The following is a 26,537-nucleotide window of genomic DNA, read 5'->3' as shown; positions in this document are numbered from 1 at the left end:
AATAGTAAAAAATTGTAATTACTTGCCATGACGACACTGAAGAAACTACAAAAAATAGACAGTAGTTTTCCTTCCGAGGTAAATCAAAACTGTGGCTTAGGAAGGTTATACTCAAAGACGGCATTGGCAATGAATTCATTAATCTCCTATCTGAACCTTGTTATAATTTAACTGAAGGCAATATTCAACGGCCTGAGGTAGTTAAGCAACAGAAGAAGCAATATCGTTGGTACGTACTCAGGTTTGAAAAAAAAGAAAGTAAGAGATTTTGTAGGAAAACGACTTGTTCTAGTGGATGGTAGCTTCTTTTCATTGTTACAGCCAATAATCGCGGGGATTGTAAATAGTATTCTCTAGATAACTAAACCTTAAAAATAGACACCAATTTAACTCACTCTATGACAAAAAGAGGAATTTGAAGATAATCTTGATAAACAATTGTAGTTTAAATAATGTGAAAACAGTATTTCTTTTAATTTTTTTGATGTTTCAAAGCACGAATTGAATATTTATGGAACTGGATCAACTGCAGATATAGAAATTTAACTTTTATTAGATCAAGTATCTGCTAATCAATAAAACAATTACTGCGTTATATTTTCAGAAAAAAACAATCATGGAACTCATTGATAGTAAATTATATGTTAATATATAAATTATTTTTGATTTAGAAATATGTTTAATAAAATCAACAGTTAAGAAACGGAGAAGCTTTTAAGTGAAATGAAACTGGAAAATAAATATAATCGAACTATTAGGAAAGAAGATTTAAACATTGGAATAGAATATAAAATAAAGCAATGAAATGTATAACAACTAAATATGGAAATAAACTCGGTATTACTATTGATTTTAAAGGTGAAGCGGTTGATATCTTTGCATCAAAACAATTTGATTCTACAGCAGCAGATTTTGAAGATAAATTAAAAAAATTACATAAAGGTATGATTTTAAATGTTATTGAAAGATTTTTTTAGATATTAATATCAACATAGTATTTCAAAATATCTCTTAAATATTTACCAGTAGTATATAAAATATAGTAGTGTGTAATATAAAATATCGAAAGTAAGTAAAAATATGTAATAGACTCTTACTTCACGAGACCTTTATTTATGTTAAAAGTTATGACGGAAATTGTTAAAATGTTGCTTAATTTCATTTAAAATGGCGCAAATTCGGTTAAACAGGGGGCAAGTTTAATTGATTTGATGAGTGGCCCAGAATTGGCAATTACTATTCTACTCTTGTCATTTTCAACCAGTTCAATAACAAGATGGCTAAGAGAAAAAATACTTTTGTTTGTATTATTGATTGATATGCTGCTAATCTTCGACCACGACAATTATGTCATGGAATGGACTGTTACAAAGGTCGTTCAACAATATCCGGACACGGTCTCAGCAAGTGGTTTGCTAAGTTGTTTCGCTGTGCATTCCCCTAGGCTACAAAACATAATTGATCGTATTTGCGTGGACTCTACATCCTCTACGCTACACGATTGGGGCTGTGGGAAGGATGCTAACGAAAGAGTTTTATATAATCCCACATCCAGTGAACGATCTCTTGACGAGCGATTGAAATCGTAATAAAGCGGAAAGGGTTCAAAAGAGTGAGAAAGATTTTTAAAAACGTCCCTCTTGTCAAAGAAGAAACAGAAACCAAGAGAAAAACGTGCTAGATCGAAATATGCTTTTTCCTAGAAATGACATATCGACCACCAGTCACATCATCTCTAAATTTTTTCAATGCAGAAAATGTTGATGTGAGTGTAAAACATGGTTACTACGAACAAAATTATCCGCAACAACTACTCTCTAATATCATTCATTCTCAAATTATTCCAGTAAAGATTATTCTACAGATTTGATTTCCACAGTAATAGATTTACATATGATTGTCAAAAATCTAACAATGAAAAATCAAGTGCAGCTGAGGGGTGATCCTAGGAAAATTGTTTACCGTACAGTTTGTTTAGACAAATCAGTGTCTTCATAAATTGAACACTGTTGAGCCCAAGCAACAATCTTTCGAACTAAGCCAGTTTTATAAAATTCATGTTGATGAATCCAGTGTCCTGTAAGAAATCGACAGATTTAGCAATTTTATATGACTATAAAACTGACACAGACGCTATCAATAAACTTAGAGATGTGACAACTACAGATTTACATTTGGTGGGGAAAATTAACCATGGAATATTTAATATACCTTAAGGGTTGCCTCCCAATGCTAAGATTAATATAAAGCTACAACTTACCACGTCCGATTTTATTTTGCGAAACGTAGTTGCCGCTGCACCCGATGCCACAGTATATCTCTCCTTGGCAATACTTCATGTACGAAAACAACAGATTATGAGTTCTGTCGCCTTGGCGATTGAAAAATTAAGAGCTAGTGGAAATAATATCAGACTGTCCGTTCTGCACATAATCACAAATCAACGAAGCACCTACACCAATTCGTCATTTATCAATTGTGAAATTCCCTCAAAATCACTTTTGCTTTTGTAAAAAGTAACAGTGCCATTCGATCATGGACAAATTCACCACACGAATTTGAATTTTTTGAATTTTCATCTCTTGAATGTAAAGTAAATGGAATTCCGCTCTACAATTTATTCCTTAACAAGTCGTAAAGGCCCCTATATGGATTGACAATGCAATCTCAAGATCAAGATTCGTAATTATTTGAAAATGGTATAACCGAAGAAATGTTTGCAGAAACTTAAAGCGTCATTGTATTGGGTTTGTTCAGTACGTTTAAAGCGGACCTTTGTCGAACCATTGGAGGAGAGTATTGCATTAATATCGCTATATCAATATGAAATCTATTTGGAAATTACCCTGGACGGTAGTGTTCTATAAAGACTTTGCACCATTGACACAAATCAAATAATCAATGTATTCAATGTAGATCCCTACATGTCCAAATACAAATCCTATTGCACACCCTCAGATTTCCTCAATTATATTCAAAGGGTGAGCAATATCCTTATCATTATTAATACTAGACTATCAACTGTAAAAACAGGATATTCGTTGTGCATCTTTCAAACGGCAAAGAATATTGAATTTTCACGGCTCACATCAAAGGCTTTCTTGAGCGAGGTTCAAAATCGGAAGCGAGTACAAGATTTATCAACCAAAAGCAGTGGTTTTTATGCACTATTATATTTTATTTTTTGATGTTGTAGATATACTAACAGTAAATTTCTCAGCATGTATGGTGACAATCCTCAACTGAACGACCTTCTAGTTGAAAATACCCTTTCTTACCTTTATAATATAAATTTTAGTACCCTAAGAGTGAAAAGCTTTAAAAAATTTTGTGAATTTGTTTATCAATATAATTTGCATTCACTATAAAAGCTCAGTGTCCTTAATGTTTCTCCTTCCAGGTATAGTTAACCATCGGTAAAGAAATGTGGCTGCAGCTCGTCGGTATTCAACTTGTATTCATCTTGGCATGCAAAGTCAGTGTAACATTTTCTACAATATAATGTAATTTTTTTTATCATATCTCTTCTTAAAGTCAATAATACTATTTTGAATCATATTATAACATTCACATGTTTCAATTTGCCTATTTGACGAAATTTCACAAAAAATGTTCTCATATGGAGAATCACTTTCTGCATCAGCCAAATAAAAACCAGTTGATTTACAATCATAGCAGCCAGTGTCTTCACAGCTGTCTCACAAAAACGAGACTCTCTTGTTATTCCAGCAATTAAGGCGTAGACCAGGTTCCCCTCCTAAAACAATTTGGAACCACGACGATACCAGTCTCTTAGAAATAAACTGAAATCACCTTTAGAGTTTCTCCAAACATACCAGGATAAGTATTTTCCCAATGATCATATTAATCATAGTGACAAATTGAGCATAAGAAACCCCTAGTGTGAGAGTTACAAATATCTTCCAAACACAAATTACGCTCTTTAATTATCGCAGCATATCCTCTATGCAATTTACATGGATTGCGTAATTTACTTTTTTCATGATACTCTTCAATAATAGGACAATTCTTACAAGACGACCAGCTGCCCCATGTATAAAAATATAATAAACATGTGTAAAACAGTTTTCAATGTTGACTGACTCACTGCCAAAAAGAAATTGGCTCACGATCAGTCAAAGGTGTGTATTCTAGGAGGAGGAGTAATCGAGTGACATCACAAAACATGTCTAGACAAGATTTTTTTGAAATGACGACTTCTTTCTTGTTGCCTTGCAAAATGGTCGTCTTAAATGAATTTCTTGGTATTGGTTAAAAGCAATATTCTAATGTGATTTTGTTTTGTTTCAATTAAAATATCAATAAATTGAGTAAATGTATCTTTCCCACGTCGTAAAAGTTTCTTACAATAATCCAAAGATGGAGAATCATATATCATCATATCGTTAAGCATTTCTTTAAAAAATGTTTCCTTTGAGGAGATAACTCTAGAAAACCATCATCTAGAATCAAACTTTTTCCAAAGTCACTAGATTTCCAATGATTTGTGTTTCTGAATTCCAGCCATTTTTAATCCCGACACTTATAGATTAATTATAGATTATAGACTAACATAGAATAAAGATCCTTTCTCGTTAGTAAAATATACACCAAACTTGTTCCTTTCTTATAGATTGATTCAGATCATTGTCTTTAATATATTTTACTATTGAACAGGTGTTCACTTTTGCTGCGAAGCATAACTGTTGTTCAGACTTGAATTATTTCAAGGATATAAGATAACGGGCAAACATCTCGTCCTATTCTAGGGTTAGCCAAAAAACCCTTGTAATTCTTACCTCTACTTTATGTACCCTAGGTTTCATTTCGCCATTGTTAGCGCCTTCAGTATCCAACAGAGTAAAAGCATCCTTTATTAAAGAATATGCCAAGAATAATATCTTCGATGTTGACAAACTGAGCTCTTTTCCAAAACCGAGGTGAGTGAACTGTAAGATCTAACAACTCACATGCAGTTGACCTTCAAAACATGTTTTCCTGGATTATTATGGTCCACCGAAACCAAAACGAAGAACGCAATTTTGTTTCACCTTCACATGTAAATATTTGACCAGGATCATTTTGTTGTACAACGGGAACTTTCTGACATAACTAACAGACTCTAACAAGTCCTGTTATGTAACAGTCAAGTAAATCCTGAATTAGACAATACCCTATTACGTAACAACCAAAAGTAAACAGACCCTATTATGTAACATACAGGTGTACTATACCGTTAAAGGTGCACTATAGTATTGTGTAAGACCCAGGTGCGCGTAATAACGTTTTGAGGGACTAATAGCTCAAACTGTACGCCCCCTATGGCTGTTCCCGAAAGCAGAGAGGAATCAGTACTTGTGTGTTATAAACTTACGATTACTACTAGTGTTAATAGTGTCTGGTCGATCTTGATTTACTTTTATCCTGAGAAATATCTCTGCCCTTACCAAGAAAGCCAGTTGGAGGGGATTAAGGGTGGTTAATGTCTACCTTAGATCCATTACCTTATGGAAAATTTACTTGTAAGTAACTTGTCGTAATAATTGAATAATAATATATAGAAACAAAGACAAAATTTTAATTTAAACTGGTTGTGTCAATTTATTTTAAAGCAAGATCGTTTTAAATATTGTTAAGAAATGTTGTCCAGAATATTTCATGTTTTGAATTACTATCCTTATCAGTATCCTGCAGTCCTATCAGTCATGAGCTGAAATAACCTAAAATACACTTTTATGTTATTCTTAATTGTTTTATGTTATCCTTCCTTGTCCTTGAAGCTTCAAATTAGAGCTGTAATTCTGAAAGCTTCCCCATTGGACAATTTTTGCTTTTTAGGCGAGGTAGCAACAATTTCTTGTTTGCTATGTGTTTTGCAAGTAAATCTTTCTCATTATTGATAGTCAAAGCATTCGTATAGGTGTACTGTGATAAGTTTTAGGCATATTTTATGCTAAATTAGGCAATTTTTAAACTGATAAAATTCTTAAATTCGTGACAAAATCTTGTTAAAAGTTTAATCATTAAGAAACAGCAAAAATAACCATAATTAAATTCATTAAGCGAAAAGTGATGGTAAAATTTTGTAGCTCGTTTACCTGATAAGTAAAGAGTTCTCAGATCATGAGAGGGCTTAGATGAACTAAATAAAGCTTTGGCATAAGTTACTGAGAGGTTATTACTGCCAACTGTTTTCAATTCCAACATGCTGTTTCTTGCTGATGTTTAAAATGCTCCATTAAACTATACATCCGATGAGCGTATAATAATATACTATATGATATTTCTTAAAGTTTCCGCTCTATGTTTAATATTTTTTTTCTTTTTCTTTGTTTGGCACTACAAGACCAGCGAAATTGCGTCTCCAGAGCTCAGAGGAATTATAGCTAGTCTACCTGCTGTATTTGGTGTTGCAGGCATACTCTGTACCTACATTCTTGGTACATTTATGGATTGGAGAACCATGACTTTGGTCGAACTGGTCATACCTGTTTCTTACCTATCTATGCTGTTTCACGTAGAATCACCCGTCTGGTTGCTGCAAAAAGGAAAAATTGATATTGCTAGAAAAGCAATCAAATCGCTTCGAGGCAGGCTAGTAGAACGCTTTTTTCTTTTTATACATATGAGCAATAAGGCCAAGGTAATATTTATTCACCAACAAAACTAGTATCATAATTAGAAAGCGGTATCATTATTGAACATACAGTACATAAAACTGAAATAAAACGAGATGGAATTTAGTCAAGCAAAATAGACGTTATCTTTTCATAATTTTTTCTTCTTGTTTTTAAGGTTTCGTTTCAAATTTCTGTCCTTTGATTGAGTTTCTATGCTTTTGCGGAGATATCGGATTTTTCTTGCAGTTTTAAGGCTTTCGCTTTCTCTATTTTTACCATTTTAATTCTTCTCTTTGTGCAAAAACATGCCATCAAACAGTTCGTGGTAACGAACTGTAGTAAGGTGTGACCCGGCTCAATAGTAACCAAAACTCTAAAAACGGAATTTTGATACCAATAGTTACATCAAAAGAATCGCATTTTAATGTTTATTTTGAATATGGAAGTTTCCTCAAGTTTAGTCTCACCCATCAAAAGTTAAGAGGCTGAGAAAATTTGACTTAATTTAGAAAATAGGGGGAAACACCCCCTAAAAGTCATAGAAACTTAATGAATCATAGTAAACTTAATGAATCATTGAAACTTATGTAATATCATCAGATTCAGCGTATCAGAGAACCCTACTGTAGAAGATTCAAGCTCCTATCTACAAAAGTGTGGATTTTTTTTTTTTTTTTTTTTTTTTTTTTTTTTTTTTTTTTTTTTTTTTGCCAAAAGACAGATCACGGATGAGTTTGTTTTTTTGTTTTTTTTTTTAGGGATGATCGTATCGACCCATTGGTCCTACAATGTCGCAAGGTAGCTCATTTTAACGGAAATTAACAGTTCTGGTGCCCTTTTTAAATAACCAAACAAATTGAAGGGGACCTAGGCCCCCTCCCACGCACATTTTTTCCTAAAAGTTACTGGATCAAAATTTTGAGATAGCCATTCTGTTCAGCTTAGTCAAAAACCTAATAATTATGTCTTTGAGGACGACTTAATCCCCCACAGATCCCGGGGGAGGGACTACAAGTTACAAAACTTTGATCATTGTTTACACATAGTAATTGTTATTATGAAGTGTACAGACGTTGTCAGGGGGCTTTTTCGCGTTGGGGTGGGGATAGGTTGGGGGAGAGGGCTACATGGGATGATCTCTCCATAGAGGAATTTATCATGAGGGAAGAGAATTTCCATGAAGGGAGTGCAGGATTTTCTAGCATTACTTAAAAAACAATGAGAAAATAAATACGTTTTTTAAAAATATTACGTATATAAGGGTTTGTCTCCTCCAGAATACCTTGCTCTCTACGCTAAAGTATTTTTAGTAATTTCAACTATTTATTCTGCGACCTTTGTGATTCAGGTTTCATTCTTAAAGATTTTGGACAAAATCCAAGTTTCATTGTACAGAGTGAAGTATTGAGGAAATTCAGATTTCGTTTTATTTATTCATGTGCGGTGAGCCAAAATCAAAACATGCATTAATTCAAAAACGTTCAGAAACTAAATGAAAAACACAAGTTTTTTAACAGCAAGTAAGGAGCGATATTAAAACTTAAAACGAACAGAAAGTATTCCGTATAGGAAAGGGGTTATCCCCTCCTGATCGCCTCGCTCTTTACGCTAAAGTGTTTTTATTGTTTTAAAAAGTAGAGCTGTGACAAAGAGTCAAACTTTAGCGTAAAGGGTGGGGCATTGAAGAGGGGACGACCCCTTTTTTTATACGGAATAATTACTGTTCGTTTTAAGTTTTTAATGTTGCTCCTTATTTGCAGTTAAAAATAACTTGTTTTTCATATAATTTTCTCTTGATTTAGTTCCTTCTTTGTCTCAAAACTAATCCGGAGTATTTTTTTTTTATTATTTTGCAAAGGATTCAAGAAATTGTTCCAATAGTTTCTGTTGGACTGATTTTTTTTTTTTTTTTTTTTTTTTTTTAATTTGATTCATTTTGCGTCTTACAATCAACAGAAAAATACGACACCTGATCAAAAGATAGAGTAACCAGCAAATATAATAAACTTTGAAAACACACACAAAAATCTACTTAAGAGGGTAGAATTATTCGTGGGACATGAACTACAGTTTTTTCCACTTAAGTCAGAAGTGTCTCCTTCAGTGCATCCAAAGGCTTAATCGAATTGTGAAAGATGGGACTTGTGGCACATGCATTACACACATAAAAAAAATTGTCCAGACCTTTTTTTAATTGAAGGGGGGCATTCAAGACTTTCCAAAAGGAATACAAGAACAATACAAAAGCAAAGAAACTACATTAAAAAGATGATCTACATACTTGCGGCATGAACTTGTACAGCAAGGGGTGTTTTCGGCATATCCAACGTGAACTTTTTTACTAACATAACCTAGAAACCAAACCCAGTATCTCTCAAAGAGTACGATCATTTGGTAGGATAATGTTGGGACTAGATGTTGTTTTATTGATTCCGCCAAGCATAACTGTAGAACTCTAGTCGAGACAACATAGACAAAAAACTGACTTATCTGCGTTAAATTAAAGACCAATATCCACATACCCTTCTTAAAGAATGCGAAAAATATTATATAAAGATGACAATAACGGAGAAAAATTTTGGAAAACCATCCGAAAAACCATGAAGTGATACATTAATTTATTTGAAAACATCTCTTGGTGACAATATTCTTTGCTTTATTGACACTATCATGATTTCAGTTTTTAATGGCAAGCTGAAAAACCTAATAAAAAATAGGCTCTTCCCCATAGCAACCGATATTCTTAAAGATTTAAAAACTTTAGCTAGATCGCACTAGTAACTAAAAGCATAAGCTACTGTATACACACTAAACTTAACAAATTTACCGAGATAATAAACTTGCTTGTCTAGTTCTTATTAAGATTTCACCTCTTCTTGGGTGGAAGACGCGTATTTCCCTGTATTGCTAAAATCCAGTAAATTTTCTTCTGCTAATAGATTTTGACTCTTGGCCTCTAAACTTAATTGATTTTTTTCTCATATTTGTACCTAGCATTGCAATTAATACATTTCTTTTTTGTAAGCCCCAGCCAGATAAATGTCCAAATTTTGAATTTTTTAGCATTTGGTCTTAAGACCAAAAAGGAGAAAAACTGAAACAAGTTTTCTGCTTTCAATCCTAGGCTAAATTAAAGTAGAATACATATTCGTAATTGCAATTTTAGGAAGACTTTTTATGTTCCAGCCATGCTGACATCAATGAAGAGCTAAACCGGATCAAGGAGAATAACGAAAAAAACCAAAATAAAGGTGACTTTAGCATGAGGGATGTATTAAGACCTCAGTTTTATAAACCTATGATTTTGTCACTCTTCATGATGTTTTTCCAGATGTTTTCAGGATATGGACCAATAATCTATAATTCGGTAAGCAGGCTATGCCACACAATACTCTTTATTGTTTTGTATCGTTCTTTTACGTAAACGAAAGCTCATTAAAAATAAACCTCGGAAATGAGACTGAAAAAATATTGTACGGTACTGAAATTTATATTGAACATCATGCATACATTAAATTGAATACACTTTGTTATATTAAATAATCAGATGTTTCGTGGTAACAAGCGGTAAGGAGTGGCACGGACTGATACAAACCAAAAGTGTTGAAAAGGAAGTGACCCGTAATCATCCGAGGTAGTCATGTAAAATCCATAGTCATGCGCATTAATTTCATAAGAAAAATAGAAAAACTTAACTTTTTGAAGATAGTGCCTTTATGGTTCTTGTATATATTGAGTTACATAACGTAATTTCAATCCAGATCTCACCCTCTTTAGGAGAGTTTCATTCCTATTTCAAAAATCACGCAAATTTTTTAACAGATTTGAATTAACAACTTTAAAATTATTACATTTCGTATATTATGAAACAACATGAATAATAGATTTCATTGTTTCATGTATCAAAACTCCTTTTATTATAGTTCAGTTTCTACAGACAAGGCTTTCAAGGGTTGGTATTGCGAACTATTTGATCCATGACTCCGTTAAATGCAAACAAGGATTACTACTACCTCCTTCAACCCTAATTTCTTATATTCAAGTTTTATATTCTAAGAAAATGCTTCTAAATGACCATCATCTCTGAAAAAATAATGTGCCCATAAAAATGTTCGTTAGAAAGCCTATAATAGAAGGCACTCCTTCTAAACAGGCGTTCAAGATGCCCCTCTCCTCTTCACTGATTATACCGGTAAGCATGTGAGTATATTCTTTTATGCTAAAAAAACATTTTCCTACAATAAGAATGAAACTATCATCTCTCATCACCTATATTCAGGCTGAATCCAATTGGAGGGAGATTAGAGATTAATTTGTCCCTTGTCCCTGGGGGTCGATAATAGAAACTGGGGCACCCTCTCCTGTGGCCATAAATACAGGTGGAAGAGGAAGAAGAACCCTCAAATGTACTCAACAGGGGCCGCTGGCGTGTCCACACGTCCCGTGAGTTACAAACCTTTTCCCATTAACCCTCTTTACCCTCACACCCTTAACCCTCATACCCTCCAACCACCATACCCTTTAGACCCTCTTTCCTATTTATCTGAAGTCTCACGAAGTACTGAAAGTTTTGGGCATACGAGTGCACTTTTGAGGCATCAGGCACATCCCCAGCCTCCACAATGGCCCATTGGCCATCCTCGATAATAGCTGATGCGTATCTGTACATCACTGTAGATACTTTTATCAAACATCAAATGAATCAACTTAGTTAAATGAAGTTTATAAATAATCGTGTATGCTAACCAACTTACTTAGTATGGACTATGTGAATCTTTAAAAACCGATGTGCAAGACACGTCCTTGCTGTTTCTGAATCTGGGAATCTCAATAAGTTTTTCAATAATTTTAAAACGGCAGACACTTTTTGGTGCAGGTATGCATATGAGAATAATATTTTACGCTAAATGCAAAACACATTTTTGTCTGTAGGATTCCCTAGATGCCGAAAAATTTCTGCTCCGGCCACTTACCAAAAAATTACCAAAGATTTCATTTAACAGAAAACTGTTATTAAAAGATAGAGAAACGACAATAAAAAGTTTTTCCATATAAGGGTTTTGTTCTTACACGCTGAAGTATTAAACTTCGAAGAAATTTGGGAAACAATAGTAAAACAAAAAATACGAATCTTAGGATTTTTGTCACCTTACTAGGGTTTTTTTTATAGTCTCAGATTTCCCAACCGTATTTCATGGGAATGTTGAATTATTTACAATTAGTCTGGAGCCATTAGTATACTCGGTTCTGCTTTTCTTTTCCATTTTGCTCCACTTTTAACTTTCCTTAATATCTGACAGTGAGTCTTTTTTTTTACATTTGCCTTTTGTTAACACTTGATATTTTTCTTTGATTCCTCAAGAGCAAATACTCCAGCAAAGTAACAGGAAAATTGAATAATCATTTTTAACACGAAATGCCAGGAAAGGAATTAATTATAAATTTAAATTTGCTATAAGTAATAAGATTTTTTAGCTCAACTGCTTTGAAAGACATTCAGTAAAGTGGGTAGTGTTAGTAACATAGATACGGATTGCACGCAATATTTTGGTTCTAAAGCTAGCCTATAGTACAGATAGAACACCAAACTCGGGTAGTATATGTAATTTTTCACTCCAGCCTATACTAAGCAAGTATACTACTGCCTATACTACAGACAGGACACCTGAGGCTTGTCCTAGTTAAATGTCAGCTTATGGAAGTTGAAAAACAAGAACTTTGGTTAGTTGTTCAGTGACCTAATTTTTTGTATATAAACTGCTTCTTAATATGGTAACAGCACCAACTTTAAAACTTCATTCAAAATGAACAAACGATTTTCGAACTTAAGCATTTAAGAATTACGTATGCCTTATGTATTTTGTTCTTCCTTTAAGTAATTAAATAAAAAAAAATAATTTTTTTAGCTGTAAGTAAGGAGCGACATTAAAACTTAAAACGAACTGAAATTACTCCGTATATGAAATGGGTTGGCCCTTCCGCAATCCCTCGCTCTTTACGCTAAAGCTTTTAATTGTTTTAAAAAGTAGAATTGTGGCAAACAGTCAAACTTTAGCGTAAGGAGCGAGGGATTGCGGAGAGGACAGCCCATTTCATATACAGAGTAATTTCTGTTCGTTTTAAGTTTTAATGTCGCTCCTTACTTTCAGCTAAAAAAAAATATTTTTTTTATTTAATTTCTGAACGTTCTTGAATTAATGCATGTTTGGTTTTGGCTCTCCGCACATAAATTATTAAAATGAAATTTGTACATTAATTCTTTTTTTGGCTAAATGGCTTTCTCTTAGTTTTGATCAGACGATTTTGAGAAATAAGGTCTGGAGAAGGAGGCCTAGTTGCCCTCCAATTTTTCGGTTACTTAAAAAGGCAACTAGAACTTTTAATTTTTAACGAACGTTTTTATTAGTAAAAAATATACGTAACTTAAGAATTAACTTACGTAACAAACTTTCACAATCTAATATTTTTATTATGTATACGAGGGGGTTTGTACCCTCGTTAATACCTCGCTCTTTACACTAAATCGTAAGTTTTGTCCCAATTCTTTAAGAATGACCCCTGAATCAGAAAGACCGTAGAATAAATAGTTGAAATTACTAAAAATACTTTAGCATAAAGAGCGATGTATTTATCTCCTCCTAAATACCTCGCTCTTTATGCTAAGGTATTTTTAGAACCCCTCATATGCGTAATAATCTCTGTTCGTTTTAAGTTACAATGCTACTCCTTCCTTTCATTTGAAAAACGTTTTCATGTTTATTTTTCATTCTTTTCTTATGGAGGATCTTTCCTCGGAGAAATATGTCATGGGGGAACAGAAATTCAATGAAAAGGGCGCAGGATTTTCTAAAATTACTATAAAAAAACAATGAAAAAATAAACATGGAAAAGTTTTTTCAATTGAAAGTAAAGAGTAGCACTGAAACTTAAAACGAATAGAGATTATTACGCATATGATAGGTTCTAACAATACTTTAGCATAAAGATCGAGGTATTTAGGAGGAGATAAATACCTCGCTCTTCATGCTATAGTATTTTTAGTAATTTCAACTATTTATTCTACGGCCTTTCTGATTCAGGGGTTATTCTTAAAGAATTGGGACAAAACTTACGATCTAGTGTAAAGAACGAGGTATTAACGAGGGTACAAACCCCCTCATATACATAATAAAAATTAAAGAATATAAAAGTTTGTTACTTAAGTTAATTCTTAAGTTACGTATATTTTTTACTAATAAAAAAATTAGTTAAAAATTAAAATTTATAGTTGCCTTTTTATGTAACCGAAAAATTGCATGGCAACTAGGCCTCCTTCCCCATCCCTTATTTCTCAAAATCGTCTGATCAAAACTAAGAGAAAACCGTTTAGCCAAAAAAGGAATTAATACGCAAATTTCATTTTAATAATTTATGTGTGGAGAGCCGAAACCAAACATGAATTAATTCAAAAACGTTCAGAAACTAGTTTTTTTATGTAATCAGTGTTTAAGTTGCCACTTAACTTGTTCAAATAACAAAACTGCTAGGCATACCAAGCGTGGTGGAGCTGTGCCAAGCGTTTTGAAAAGTGTGCCAAGCATTTTGGCGACTATATTAAGCGCGGCCCCATTTTGCCAAACATGATGAAGCTGTGTGGCACACATTGTATTCTAAGATGTACACTATGTGGCAGGAAGTCAGCACCCCAACATGTTTCATTTTCACTCTCCTGATGAATTTATATAAATAGTTATTATAAAAACACCCCAAAGAAAATTAAATATATCTTAAAAATTCGATTAGACCTAAACCCTAAAAATTTCATTAAGGCAAAAAGTTGGTGTAACGGGCATTGAGGGCTCTTGGAGACGGGACTGTGGTGGAGCACAATCATGGAAACTCTAATGGGCCCTGTGATAATATTAGTAAGGGGTATAGTCATGAATGTTCTTAAAACTTATGCAAGGATGGTCCATTTTTGACGTGACTTCGAATTCTCTTAAGAAATAAACTTCCTATCAAGAGAATTCCAAGCTAATTTTCAGACATTGGCCTGTGTTAAAGCCTCTTGAAATCTTGAGAATTATCTAAAAACTCTTTAACTACACGACAGGCTTCTATTCGCAGACAATTTGCTGTCTTTTCCTCAAAAGCCATTAATCTCCGCTCCAATCCCGTTATTGTACATCTCAAATAGTTAAAACGGATTCTACAATTTGAAAATTCAGTAACCAGAAACCCAGTACATTTGCTTTGTCTATTAAGAGGGAAGGTGCCATAAGGCCGCAGCATGTGGCAATTGGCACTCAGTGTCCAATTTCTAACAATGATTTTTATTATTTCTTCAATCTTCTTCAATCTTTTCTTTTTCTTTTTAAGGTTTTTGAATAGTTGTTTGTAAGGTATTCAAGTTTCGATAAAGACTTCAAACAAACAAAAATTTTGGACATATTTTAGGTGTATTTACAGCTAAAAACAATATTTTTTTAAAGAATTTTCTTTTCGTTGTTTCAAGATTATGAAGATTATTTAGGCAATACTACATTTTCACCAATGTTGCCACGTTGAACCATGAGAATAAATAAGCAAAATTAATAAATTACAATTGACGGCTTTTTTGTCCGTATGAAATCACATACTAACAATCTATAGATTTCCAAAAACAAGGACAATTTCAAATAAAGCTACATCTTTTTAAGCTGTACTACACTACGTACTACATCTTTATATGCTTAGCTTATTTTATGCTGTATTTTTCACCCATGTTCCTTCTTTTTTTTATATTTTGCACCTGGTACTATAAAGAAAATACACACCTGAATATGGGAAATTTTCAATAAAAACAGCATTTTCAGTATGTTTAATACATATTAATGTGTAAGTTCTCACTTAGACTAGTCAAACAACAAGACTGCTAGGCATGTCAAGAGCAGTGGAACTGTGCCAAGCGTTTTTAGGAGTGGGCTAAGCATTTTTGCGACTATGCTACGCGTGGCCCAACTGTAACAAACGTAGTGAAATAGTGTGGAACAGGTGCAATTCTAAGATATACACTAGCTGGTGGGATGTTACCTCTCCTTGGTAATTTAAATAATTATTCTCAAGACACCCCAAAGAAAATTATATATCTCTTAAAAATTCCATTAGGCCTAAACCCAAAAAATTCCATTTGGGAAAAAAGTTGGGAGGAGGACATTGTTGGCCCTTGGAGGTGGGACTATGGTAGGGTACACTCATAGATGCTCTCATTGGTCCTGTTGTAATATTTGTAGGGGGTACAGTCATGGAAGTTTATAAAACTTATGGAAGGATGGTCCGATTTAAATGTGACAGATTTCTCTTTATAAAAAACTTCCAATCAAGAAAATTACAAGCTAAGTTTCAAACATTGGCCTGTGTTACAGCCTCATGAAATCTGGAAAATTATCTAAAAACTTCTTACCTACGTGGCAGACTTCTCTGTCTTTTCCTCAAAAGCTAATAATTTCCGATCCAATCCCGGTATTTTACATCTGAATTAGTTAAAATTGATAATATAATCTGACAATTCAGTAACCAAAAGTTCACTGTATTTGCTATTTCCTTTGCTATAACCTCAATTGTTTAAAATATCTACAAATATTTTTGCAATCATCAGTATTTTCATAATGCTGTCCATTCAAAATAAATAATTATAACTAAAACTGTCATGAATATCCACACCTGTTTAACATACCTGAGACCTTCAGATTGACCAGTATATTAAAAGTTCAATCCCGTCAAATTGTCTAAACGTATTCAGTTGATGCTTGTATTTGTGTTAGACACATTTGACAATAAAATTTTTGTTTTGAATTCAAATTTTATTGTATCAGATTAACGACGCTTCTTGACTACTAAGGTCCCTGCGTCGGCCCTGCAGTGCATTTCTGCAGCATGATTCGATCTCTGGGTCCCGTATTACCAAGCTAAGGTCAAACCAACTGCACCACCACAGGACAATTCAAATTTGATCTATAAAAAATTTGCGTTATTTATATTACTTAAAGGAAAAATAAATTAGGTAAGGCATATATAATTCCGAACTACTTACATTTGAAAATCGTTTGTTCATTTTGATTTTGTTTCAAAAATGATACTGTTACCACATTAAGAAGTAGCTTATATGCAAAAAATTATGTTACTCAGCAACTAGCCAAAATTATTGTTTTTCAACCTCTCTAGGCTGACATTTACCTAGGACAAGGCTCAGATGTCCTGTTTGTAGTATAGGCAACATATAGTGTCCAAAGAAGATGTTCTATCTGTGGTATACGCTAGCTTTAGTTTCAAGATAAGGTGTGCAATCTTTATCTATGTTACTAACACTACTAAAGTGAACCATTGCAAATGCCAATCGGTTAGAGTTACTGAGAACTAGGGTCAAACTCAAGCGTAGAGAGCGAGGGGGTTAGTGGAAAGGCATCCCCGTCACGTGAAGAACAGATAAATGGGAATGAAATATTTTATTGTTGTCGACAATGCAGACCATCTCATATACAGGTTTTTTTTTGTTTAATTTTTCATGTCACTCTTACCTTTCATTTTATTGATACTTTTTACAAGTGATCTATATATCATTATTGACTTTTCTTTTTTAGGTGGAGATTCTGCAATCGGGTGATACCACAGTCCAGGAAAACTTTGCATCAATAACAATGGCTGTACTTATGTTGGCAGTCGTTATTTGCTCCTCGTTGTTTGTGGACAATGCAGGGAGGAAAATTCTTCTAATAATATCAGGAATAATGCTGTCTCTCTCACTTGTTACTCTCGGTATTTATTTTTATATGAAGGTAATGAAACAGAATTTAGTATTATTTGTTAAAATTAAATTATCTTTCAATAGCTAGTCCTTAAGATACAATAGGATCGAAGACTAGTAATATTTTTCCATAGGAAATTTTTTGCAGCACCTTATTGCACTGGAGCACGATTGGCAACCTCGTTCACAAAATCTATGTTTTCCCTTGAGGATCATTTGCAATCAATAATATTTATTTGAATTCCATACTCCTGGGATAACAGCTGGTGCAACAACTACTGTGTAGTTGTCAGTGCTACAATGAAAGCTTTTAGAAAAAAAAAAACAGTCTTACGTAGATAATACATAAATTAAAAAACTTTTTTAAATCAGAATTAACGCAGTGACGGTAACTTAGTAAAAATAAAAACAGTATAATTATCACTGTTTGTATGGAAACCCATCTTCTATGACGTAAGAAAGACGGATCCGTAAAGAAAAAAAGAAACTTTTGTGTTGACAAAATCTGCATTTAAGCGTAGCCTGACACAGGAAAAAAGCCAACGACTCAATTATAACTTAAGTAAGAATACTAGGCCCAGCATGACCTGCAGTTTTCTTTTTTCCAAAAAATTTTACTTCACCTAATTTTTAAACTGCTTTGTCTTAAATTGTGATACTTTTTTTTAATTAATTAATCTTTCATGTCCATGGTGGTATGTGGAGCAACTATTTGGCACAATAAAAAGTAATTGCAGCAGTATTTGCAAACTAGTTAAGAGCAAATCACGGCCCATTGCAGCTGAAATTAAAAAATAAGGTCTTTTAAACAAACTTTCTAGAAACAAGAATATCAAATGTATATTTATGTTAAAAATAGTCATTTTCATTCTGATTTAACTGATATGTAACACTTAGTTACAAAATAACTTTGGTAGTTTAAGACAAAATTATGAAACCCCTCAGAATAAAAATCAGTGGCACGCCTTTCGCACCACTATTGTCAAAAACCCATTACCTTAGTCTTCCAGTTTTCAACATATAATAACAAGGAAGTCACATCTTCGTAAGGGTACTCATGTGCCTTTTTTTCTTGTTTTTCCCCCCAGAAGTAATAGTTTCGAATAATAGGTCATTGAAGATCGGAAGAGGACTCATTTGAACGCAAAGGAAAGCATATAGTGCTTTTTTATAAGTATCAATATATATCACAATACAGCAAAGTGTCGTTTTCTACCCTTTTGTGTTGTGTAACTTCAATTATTTTCCATATGGAGCCGAAAGTCGACAGTGTAAATTATAATGTTGCCATTCGATTTCTCGCGGTCTAAGAACCTGTACTGAAAGCTCGAAGTTCCTACCTTGAAAACCGAGAAAAATAGTATTTTAGCACAAGTAGCATGACTGATGCGTCTCCAGTTGGTTCAAACAATCTCCGTAGCAGAAATTAACCAGCATTAGTCGATAATCAAAGAGGATCTACTACCAACAATACTCAATCAAAAGACAAAGAAAAAGAACCAGTAGTGAAGAAAATAAAGACTCGCAACATCATAAAAGCTGATGAAGAAGTTTTGAAGAAATTTGTTAGATTAAAGACATATTAATTTAGACAGTATCCCTAAACATAGATACTATTCCCAAAAACAGGGGTTAACTGCAGAAGCTTTTTACGGATCATTCTAAGAACAATAGTGATGCCTAAGTAAAGAGCACTGTGGGCTCTATGTTTTTTCTTTTATCACCAAACCACTTCGCATAGAAAGAGCTGTCACAGAAACTTTGGAAGAGGCCGATCTTCCCAAGAGCCCTGACACAGATGTGTTTGCTCCTATTTCATTTTAATTAACTCATTTTAATTAGCTTTTTCCTTGAACAATATTTTTACTTTTTCAGATATAAGGAAAAGCGACAATAGTAAAAATCCTGAAACATCGAAACCCCAGTAAATTCGAGAAAGAACCATTCCCAATCAAGAATCATAAAAAGTCCCACATGGTGTTAAATTAGCGTACACCCCATTCCCGATTTATTTAATAATTTATTTCCATTTTTATTTTCCGAATCATAAATATATCTAACCATAGTGAGGAGTTCTTCAGAGCTGCAAATTCTACCAAAAAATCCTTTATGTGTTTTTTATTTATTTTCTCTAATTTTTCTAAGCTTCTTGTATTTTTATCGCTATTTGGCTATACCAATGGGAGGGGAATAATTACAAGACAAGAAAATATTTTTTTTCCTGGAAATGTCTTGTGCGTTTTGTGCTACCCCTAGCTAGTTAAATTTCTGCCAATTTTGATTTTATATTCTTCGCCGCTTTGCTCCCATCTCCATATGATGAGATCTCTATCCATCCCCATCTCTATCTAACATGAACGTCTTATTTTCTTTATTTTTAATTTGAGCCAATTATGTTCAAATCCCCCCCCCCATTTTTTAACTTAAATGTATAATTAGCCTCATGCAAGAGACAATACCTTAGACATTCTCTCCTGATATTGCGCTTTCTTGTCTGAACCTCTCTCAAACAAAAGAAGTATTCTATGGGTGTGACTTCAGACCATATTTTTCAGCCGTGAATGCACAAGATGTCGAGATAAGGTTTAAAAACTTCAGTTTTTGCCAAAAATTACCTAATTCCCATCTCCTTTAAAATTGTTTTCTCTGCCCCAAAACCCTATTCTCTCTACGAAAAGAAGCGTCTTGTATCTATAACGTCAGAAACAATTTCTCTGGCTCGACTGCTGAAGATGCCAACTTAAACCTTAGAAATACCGCTCTTTTTACCCAAAAAGTAATTATTTCTTTTCTTCACCTGGAAGTGTATTCTTTCGCCTGAAAACCCCCTCAAGCCTCCTTATCCCTCATTTTAGGCCTTTTAAGATTCAATTCCTTTTCTGTTTAACAGGTAAATTATGAAATTTCAATTTTGTATTTGATCTAATGCGCATTTACAAAGTCATCATATCTTAGAACCGTGAAATCCCTACGCAGCCTTCAAATTTGAAGATTTTAACTAATTTATCCTTTCCTATTTCGACCATTTCCCTCTATTGACCCCCAAACACTCCTTTGATTTCAAACTGTTTTTAATTAGGTAGACAGAAATAAAAGAGGTTCCGATCCTGCCAATGACAATAAAACTTCTAGGTTATGCGTTGATTATATAAATATATCAATTTCACTATTGATTTCCCATCTAAATTGCAACCCTCCCCCATCTCTCATTTGTGTCTTTCTTTATTCAATTAAAAATTATTTTTACTACTTATACTTTCTTTCAAAACTATTTTTCATCTTACTTCAGCTTCTTTTAGTTGAATACTTATGGAAATGAACACATAAACGAGCGTGAATTATCCGCACAAATCCCTGCTTCAATCTAATCATCTTTTATTTATTTTGTATTTGATTTTAAACTAAGGCTTTGAACCTTTCTTTGAACTTTATTCAAAACTAACCCATCACGCTGGAAAACCGTACTATTTTCACCGAGTTGGATAACAACCTCATAAATTCTGCAACAATATCAATATTCTGAAAAGGAACAGACGTAACCACAATAACACTGTACATAACATAGATGGCGACGGCTTAGGGAATGGGCCGGCAACTATCGGCCCGCCAGACATCTTGGCGTGGCCTGCAAGATTCTTGCTGCAATACAACGTACGAACCTTAATGTGTACCATACCAATACACAACTGAATGAAAGGGGGTGCCATTTAGCACTCTTCAAAAAATCTATAAGCGCCATTTATCATAGTTAGTTTGATTTTCAACCATCCCGATCGATTTTCTTTAGTTTTTTAGTAAACCTTAAAATTATGAAAATATGCCTTCCCCCTCCAAAAACATTGCTTTAGATTTTTCTTATTTATTCTTCTTTGGTTCAGCAAAATTCAGTGTTTGTGGTACCAAATTAAAGCCAAAACACTTGGTCATGTTATTATGCCATCTTGTAGTAAAATATTCAGAAGAAAAATAATAATGCTTGATTCTGTAGATGGATGTCATCTGGCAAATAGTGGGACAGAAAAACAAGGCGCGCACTGGGACATATCCCAGTTTGTACCAGATGACACCAATCTACAAAATCGTGTTTTTTTCATCTAAAGGTAATTTCCTTCCAAAGGGTTTAAGTACAAGCAGGTTACCAAAGGAGCATAGTAGTAGTAGTAGTAGTAGATACAATGTCTTAGGGAAGAATAAGACATCACGTTCCGACTTTCAGGGAAGCTACAGGGGGAGTAAAGCTGAATCAAAAGGTACAATACACATCCAGATTTTCAAAAGGCTGTATGTGCAATATCCCAAGAATAAAAAAGTGGGATACATTGGAACTTTCAGAGCATATTATTGGGGATACAAGTTTGTCAAAAGGGCCTATTAAGACATCTTAGGAATAGATAAAGGTATTAAGTTGAAACTTCATGACCAGTCGAGGGAGATACATAACCTAATTGGAATGTTAAAATGGCCTATATGCAATATATATGGGATGGGTAAGGAAATCAAAATAAAACTATGAGGGGATATTGCTATGCATATTGAACAAAATCAAAATGCACTTCATGCATGCAGGTTGTCAAAACCGCATATGAAAAATGTCTGAGTAACAGCTGAAAGCTATAGATTCAACCTTTGAGGGCAGCTACAGCTACTACTCATGCAATTAGTACACCCGATATTGTGACTTTTTCAAACTATGACTGTTTTAAAATGTTTGATTTTGTGACTACTTGCAACTGCAAATTATTGTGACTTTGATTGATTATGAGTACAATCCGAATTGCTTGTAACTACAATTGCCAGTGCATGTGACTTTGTCTACATCAACAACTTTGCTATGGTAAACAACATGACAATTCCCCAGAACTAGAGCAATGCCAAAGAGGCAAGGATAGACTGGCGGGTACGCTTTCGATCTCCAACTCCACAGCTATCACTAGGCAAGCCTGAGCTCACAAGCTTGGGTCAAGCAACGATTCTTAACAGGTTCAACGTTGAACAGTTCTTCTCAAACCTGAAGTCAGCTAAAGAAAAGCATCCTTTGACTACAAGGGACCTATACGACTGTGACGAGATTTCGTGACCACAGTTCAAATTATTCCTAAGATCTTGGGGAGAGGGACCAGATGATAGTGTGCATGGCTACATCCTCAGAGAGAGAGATGACAAGGTCGGGACTGTTTCTGCAATTAGTCAGTATTTACCACCTTACTTTACATTTCCAAGGAAAAATTCTAAGCCTCACAAATTAACTGGTGCTCTAGCAAACTCACCAGATAGAGCCTCGCCATCAGGTTTGATCAATCAGAATTTATTTTTGAAATGTAGCCATCACCTCAAAAGGTATACAGACTGTTTAGCCAACAAGCCAAAACATTTTTTTGAACTTAGCGATTGTCTTGGGACAATCAAGATATTGTTGCGGTAATGTCAATAGCGTATTCCTAAGTTTTTATTATTACGCAAATCTTCATTACCCTGTCTGTCACAACGGCTAGTAATAAGAGATTTTTTCTGCATTAAGCCTGAAAAAAAAACAATTTAAGATCAACAATGGGCGACGAAAGGCTCACTGATCTAATGTTTATATTTAGTGAAAAGGCTCTTGTGAAATTGTTGGATCACGATGCTATGGTTGATCTTTTGATCGACAAGATCTTGTCGATTCTCAGTGTTGCAATAAAACTGTAAATTACTTTGCAACTCAAGTTCTCTCTGTATTCACTAAACACTTGTAAATTGATTCTTTTTATTAGTAGTCGAACTTGAGAGATGCCTGTGCTAACCACTTCGGAATTCTCGCTCTATTTGTCAAGTTGAAATTCTTATGCATAATTTGCCAACAGTGTTTGAATGGAAAGGATTTAAGATGAAGTAAATATTAATTAAAATTTACTATGTGCTAGTGTAATTAGACTGATTTGGTTGTTTAACATTTTGTTTTGTGTCCAAAAAATTCCTGGAGTTTCTAACAGTGTTCAAGTGCTGTTTGCGGTTATTTCTGCTCGTTTTAATTTTCATGCGGCTTCCCGTTTTAATTTTTGTGTATTTTAGGCTTTTCTGATTCACTCATAGTAATTTTTACTCGACATAGTTTTGACTTGAACTAACTTTTTTAGATATTAATATTCACTTCGCTTTGAATAGCTTCTTGCAGGCAACATTTATGTTAATTAATATTTGAAAGACTACCTCCTAAAATTGAATGTAAACGGATTAATTTATTTCCATTTTTTATTCCAGGAAACTTCGGATCGAAATCTTCTATCTCATTTAGGATGGATTCCGTTCGCTTCATTACTTCTCTATTATGCTTCATATTCAAGTGGATACTTCAGTGTTCCTTATATTCTATTGTCGGAAATGTCACCGGCACGGTATCGAGACATTATGTGTTCCATTGGATATTTTGCAAGTAATTTGTTTATTTTTGTGGGAGTTAGGTCATTTCCACACTTAAAATATTATTTAGGCAGCTACGGAGCATTTTGGTTGTTTATGTCAAACATGATAGTAGCCAATTTTTTCGTTTTATTTTTTATCCCGGAGACTAAGGGGTTGTCACTTGAGCAAGTGGAAGCCCTATTCACTAATGAAGAAGCAAAAGTAGATAGTAATACTAGCCAAGAAGAGGGTATTGGAAATACGGCCTTTGAAGCGGAGAAGGACAGCCACCAATCTGCAATAATTTGATCTGTCCAAAAAATAGAAACAAATGATGGACCATGTCAAAAATGGTTTTCTTTGATTGTTAAACTCTAAGGTCATTTAGTTATTATAACTAATACAGGATATTTTATATTTGTATTTCTCACAAGTGAATCAAAGATATGAAGGGTGTATTTTATTAAGCTGTCAATTATATCCATTGCTTGATCTTGTTCAGTTTTTACGAGTACTACTGTTAAGGTCAATCTTCGAGGTTTGAAGCCAATGCTATTTTCCTATAGCAGTGAAATGCGTATTAACAACAGACACGAGCAGATTCTTTGATGAAAAAATTACTGTGGCTTCATTGAAAGCTTTAACATGAATAGGCAGAACAAATTTGCATTTTTTTTTCTTTAGAACTTCATAAGAAATTAATTAGTGGGGACACCTCTAATTTTTAAAAGTAGTAATAAAATTACTTTTAGAAGACGTAGAGAATTGTAAAGTAGCCTCTCGATTTGCCACAAGATTTCAAAATTTTTGGCCGTGAATTTTTTTTTTATCATCAGTTTCTTTTAAAATTTGACATTTAAGATATTCTTCCTTTACTATTTAAAAGGATTGTACTAATCATACAGCCTTGATTTTTGTGTCGTTTTGTAGATCTTATACCGATAAATAATCTCAAAGATTCTCAATTTTGTAGTTATGAGAGATGATTTTTAGCAATAATTCTTAGTATTCAAGATTTCCCCCTTTCTCATTGGCTTAAGCACTCCTTAAGGGGTTACCAGAATATCTTTAAGAATGTTGACATTCCTCCTTAGCATTACGCCAGATTTAAAAGGAATTTGTAAACATGTATAATTGGCAACAACACCTTGAGGCAATATCATTTTTTTACACTTCATACGAATTGGAATTTGTTAGGTTAAAAAGCTGTTACAAAGCAGATAACATTATTGGCCTTTAAAAGTAAAGAAACACCGATTGTAGGCCTATAAAATGTATGAACGTTATTTTTAAAAAGAACATTATTCTTAAAAACACATCATTTTAAATATTATTGGCCTTTAAAAGTAAAGAAACACCGATTGTAGACCTATAAAATGTATGAACGTTATTTTTAAAAAGAGCAATATTCTTAAAAACACATTATTTTAAACATTATTGGCCTTTAAAAGTAAAGAAACACCGATTGTACGCCTATTAAATGTATGAACATTATTTTTAGAAAGAACAATATTCTTAAAAACACATTGTTTTAAACATTATTGGCATTTAAAAGCAAAGAAACATCGATTGTAGGCCTATAAAATGTATGAATATTATTTTTAAAAAGAATGTTATTCTGTAAAACACATTATTTTAAACATTATTGGCTCTTAAAAGTAAAGAAACGCCGATTGTAGGCCTATAAAATATACGAACATTATTTTTTTTAATCTAAAGTTGTAGGACATTCGTCCATTTTAGTTCCACGGCATATCATTTTATTCCTAATAGTGCCGTATCTTAGAATATTTTGGTTTTTCCCCATCATCTCATACAGTTGATGATTTATAGGCTCGTTCATAAATGACTGATTACCCCGGTTTGGAACCGGGGTAATCATATACTTTGCTTTACGGAGTAATGCATATACTATTACATTAATGTCATTTAAAGTGATATGTTCATGAAGGTACATAATAAACATTGGGCACCCTTGCCCTGGGGTCATAAATATTGGTAAGGGAGGAAGGAAACCCCTTAGGGTTATTTAATAAATTTTTGAAACTACTTATATTTATATACTATTCGTCAAAAACAAGAGCTAAGAGCTCATATCGCACTTGCGACGAGGTCAAGAGGAGCCAAGAGCCAAGAGCTCATACGATATGAGCTGTAGCAAAATTCTAAGAATCAAAAGATTGCTTTAAAAGGAAAATCAGAGGCTTAAAGCCGGTTGGGATTTAAAATAAGAGCTCTGAGTCACGAGGTCCTTCTAAATATCAAAATTCATTAAGATCCGATCTACTACTACTACTACTACTAATAAATCACTGCAGCACAAAGCCGCCTGAGGCCAACACAGCTACGCACGCTCCTCCTCCAACCTAATATATTTAAAGCCTCCATCTTTACACCCTCCCAGGAAGTTCCCACTTCCTTTAAATCTTTATTTATGACATCCTCCCAACCCAAACAAGGACGACCTGCTCTCCGTGTAGCCCCAGACGGTTGGCAAAAAGAACAATCTTCGGTAATCTGTCATCCTTGATCCGTAGAACGTGGCCTAGCCATCTCAACCTTTCTTTCATTATAGCCCCACAAAGCGGGATTGAACCACACTTTTCGTACAACCTACTGTTTGAAATACGGTCAGTCAGCCGGGTACCCAGAACAATCCGTAGGCAATTTCTCTGGAAAACATCTAGTAAATTTTCATCTGCTTTTCGGAGTGCCCATACTTCAGAGCCATATTTGACCACTGTCATCACTGTAGCTTCCAATATTCTAATCTTGGT

The 26,537-nt window shown here is 33.8% G+C and overlaps 1 protein-coding gene across 1 annotated transcript in view; it reads left to right on the top strand.

The window, feature by feature from the left end:
* Positions 1-24,782, top strand: part of LOC136025511 (facilitated trehalose transporter Tret1-like) — a 50,496-nt gene extending 25,714 nt beyond the window's left edge. The window contains exons 4-7 of the mRNA XM_065701541.1: positions 6,347-6,594; positions 9,807-9,987; positions 17,219-17,413; positions 23,620-24,782. Coding sequence (XP_065557613.1) covers positions 6,347-6,594; positions 9,807-9,987; positions 17,219-17,413; positions 23,620-24,069 — 1,074 coding nt within the window. The 3' untranslated portion in view covers positions 24,070-24,782. The remainder of the gene's footprint in view (positions 1-6,346; positions 6,595-9,806; positions 9,988-17,218; positions 17,414-23,619) is intronic.
* The last annotated feature ends 1,755 nt before the right edge of the window (positions 24,783-26,537 follow it).

This window comes from Artemia franciscana, chromosome 3 (genome assembly GCF_032884065.1).
Source record: "Artemia franciscana chromosome 3, ASM3288406v1, whole genome shotgun sequence".
In the NCBI taxonomy this organism is placed as follows: Eukaryota; Metazoa; Arthropoda; class Branchiopoda; order Anostraca; family Artemiidae; genus Artemia; species Artemia franciscana.
The sequence above is the reverse complement of the archived record's forward strand: the minus strand, read 5'-3'. Positions and strand labels throughout refer to the sequence as shown.